Source organism: Psittacula echo (genome assembly GCF_963264785.1).
Source record: "Psittacula echo genome assembly, chromosome: 1".
NCBI lineage: Eukaryota > Metazoa > Chordata > Aves > Psittaciformes > Psittacidae > Psittacula > Psittacula echo.
Window position 1 is genome coordinate 91675990 of NC_137735.1, and position 3629 is coordinate 91679618.

A 3629-nucleotide genomic window follows, 5' to 3' on the forward strand; every position below is an offset into this window, starting at 1 on the left:
CTGCCCTTGAAGCAAAAACCTCTTCCAGCACACTACTAAAATCTTCCTTCAACAACCTTTCTTCAACAAAGCAACAGAACGATAATTTTAAATTAACTAGTTCTAAGTGCCGCAATTGTTAGCTGCTTTCTTAGTCAAATTGGCTATGAAATTAATCTCCATGTTGCTCAATGAATAAAACCGTACTTAATTCTTTAGAAATCCAGCCTGTCTCACTCATGAGTGGATCCTGAAGTGGCCACCATGTAAACTACAGCATTTCACATGATTCTGAGGGATGCTACATCAGGAATCAAGGTGTTTTTAAGGGCCACGTCTTCAAAGTAAGAAACATGATTTGGGGTTTTCGGTGAGTTTGGTTTGGTTAATTTATTTTTTTTCAGTAAAATAAAATAGATTTACCCGTTCACTTTGCTGTCCAGAATTTCTATTTTGCCTTTTTCTCCCTTTTGTTTAGGAAACTTAATGTTGTCTATTGTCACTTCACCAGCTATACAGTCATCTTCAGATTCAGAGTCATCTTCTGAAGTTAGTATCTCTTCATCTGTATCAGAATCACTCAGTTCAACTACAGCCACATTCTGAGGAAAAAGACCTTAGTTAGCACATTATACATTTCTATCTCGTTTCAATCATTTGAGTAAAACATAAAGCGAACACATAAAAGAGATTACTACCATAAGAAAACCACAACCACAATTAGACTGACTTCTGGGTTCTCCTAGGATTATGGCAAATATCACTAACAGATTCCTAAACATTTAAATTATAATTTATATTGCCCTTCAGCAAATACAAGGCCATTTCTTCAGCATATACCAGCACTGCACAACCTACCGCATGTAGGCTGGATACAACCTACAGGAACTCTGAACCCAACCAGAGGCCAACAAATTGTTCTGACAGCTCACACTCCAAGCTGCCTGTTTCTGCGTTTTTATCTTGTGGGTGTGCAGGCCTGAAGGCATGGCTGGGACATGCACATATCTCATCACCTTCATACTAAGATTTCTTACATGAGCTTGTGGCTGTAACACTTCAGTTAAAAACAGAAAGAAAATATTGATGTAAATGTAAGTAAATAAGACAAACACCAGCCATAAAGGATCACAGCACTAACAGCTTTTCTAAACCTAAGATCTATAGTCAGTCCTAAAAACACCTACAAAGCACAGCCAAAAGCCAGTTATTACTCTTATGATAAAGCCTTCTGATATGCCTTACTACTCCTTCTTATCTTGTCCAGTTTCTAAAATCACCCACAAGACATTTAGAATAAATTTGTGACATAATTTTGATTCAGAATTGTTGATTCAAATGTTGTCTTATTCTCACTTTAAACTACTTCATTCCCAGTCATTGAATTCTGCAAGTGTGAAAATCAAGTAGTAAATTTAAACCAAAATATGCTGTATCTGTGTTTTGAATTTGCAGATCATGGACTAAAATAGTAAAGACTTGGCCTTATCTACCAAATCTGTTCATTGTAAGATCAGATAATTATTTTAATCACGTGACTTTATGGAATAAAAATATAGTATTTACCATTTCTATAACTTTTTCTGTTGCACTGTCTAGATGTTCAATATCAAACTGATGAGATGGTGCTGTAACCATTTTTCTTCTTAGCTCATCATTTGCATGGGCCATCTGTGGTAAAAAACTCTGTACTCGGTCCAAAACTGAAAAAGACATAATTATCACGTGTATATAAACAGATGCACATTAGTTTATACAGTTATACCTCAGAAATATAAGCATTTAAACAGATTCCATTTCAACTGCAATTTCTAGCTGTCTACCATATTAAAGATGTTTAAATTACATTAATTTAATTAATTTAATTTAAGATGTTTAAATTACATTAATTTAAACAGTATTCAATTTCCCAAGACATAAACAGCAAAAAAGAAATGGTGTGGCCAGCAGGGTCGGGGAAGTGATCATCCCCCTGTACTTACGGCTACTCCTCGGCATTCTCACTGTCTGTAAGGTTGTGGCCTCCTTGCTGTTGCATTTTGATCTGATCAACAAAGTTTCTTCCAGCCCTGGAAACAAACAAGTATTTGAATGTTCACCTTCATCAATCACAAATGTCACATTTTAACTGTGAGGCTCATACTGATCCACAGGTTCAACACGGAATTAGACAAATTCAAGGCAGCAGAGTTATAATGAGGCACTGCAAGGACTAAGCAGGAATATACCCTCTAGCATCCCTCCCCTTTAGGTGCAGATACAAGGCAGCTACAAGAACAGGGAGGGCTGTGAGCAACCTGATCTAGTGGAAGGTGCCCCTGCCCATGGCAGGTGGGGGTGGAACTGGATGGCCTTTAAGGTCCCTTCCAACTCAAATTATTCGGAGATTCCATTAAGTCCTCTGCCACTATCATCTGCTATTGCAGTTCTTAGAAGAAAGAATACTGAGCTATGCAGATCACTGGCCTGACCCTACAGGTCACTTCATATGGGCTTAAACTGTTTTTAAAGTCTTGGTCAAGATTTATTTAGTGACAGTTACCAATGCACAGATAAACTACCTGTAACACCAAACAGCAAACACAGTGAGGTAGCATCTAACATGTGCAACTTACACTGATTTAAACCCCTTCCCCCCCATGTGTAACTGCGGTGGCCATCAATGAAATCAGGCCAGAACAGCGGTGCTGATGACCTAAATTAACTGTTTCCGAGAGTAGCGTCGTAAAAGCCAAACTATGTAGGGGAAACGCTGCATTAGACAAATTCTTACACCGTCTACTGAGCCATTGGCCTATTATCGTTAAATAAAGTGAAGGTTTATTTCCTTGTAACACTTCTTTATCCTCACAGAAATGCTGTTACTACTGCGGATACTCATTTAACGTGGTTTTCCGCTGTACTCACTTCGTACCGCAGCAGCACTACCTGGGAAAGGGGCGTTCCTTCAAAATACGCTGCATAAGGGAGCGAGCACGGCACCTGGCCCGCCTCAGAAGGCCCTTCCTCGGGCTGCCCGCCGCTGGGCGAGGCCCAAGGCTCACCACGGGCCGATCCCCCGATCCCGGCTCTACCCTCTTCGACCGGTGTGTGTAGGGCCAGGTGGGGACTCAGCCCCGCAGCGCCGGTCCCGGCCGAGAGGCGGGCGGGGGTCCTCACTGAGCGTGGAGGGCGGCGTTGCCCACCCCGGCGAGGCGAAGCCCGGCCCGGCCGCACTCCCGCCGCAGCAGAGCCCGCTCACCTCCTCGGAGCCCCACGGCCAGCAGCTCCCGCGAGGCAGCCACGCCACCGTCCGCTGCCATGCCCCGACACAACCGGAAGCCGCTCCTGGCCGGGCCCCTGGCCCGCAGCGCCCCCTGGAGGACGGGAGGAGCAAAACCGCCCCGGAGCCGCGACGAGGGTTTAGCGGCTCGTACGGGGCTCCGCGGCGGTACCGCCGCTCCTTACCGTGCCAGGTAAGCGGCACAGACACCCACAGTCATGTAAATACGGGGTTAATAATGCAGAAAGGAAAACAATTCAAGGTACGAAGACAAAAAATGAGGGTTTTAAAATCTTGACGGAACGATTTGGCATGAAAACTCCATCTCATCGCCCGGAGGAGAAATGAAACCAAGCTTCAAGCAGGTAGCACTGCCTGAATGCCTGCC

General features: G+C 43.6%; 1 protein-coding gene across 1 annotated transcript; it reads right to left on the reverse strand.

The window, feature by feature from the left end:
• Window positions 1-398: 398 nt before the first annotated feature.
• Window positions 399-3281, reverse strand: NOPCHAP1 (NOP protein chaperone 1; the record flags this gene model as incomplete). The annotated part of the gene is made up of 4 exons (XM_080639686.1): window positions 399-581; window positions 1546-1682; window positions 1962-2048; window positions 3221-3281. 4 exons carry the CDS (start codon window positions 3279-3281, stop codon window positions 399-401), a joined length of 468 nt encoding a protein of 155 aa, XP_080495812.1.
• Window positions 3282-3629: the final 348 nt, after the last annotated feature.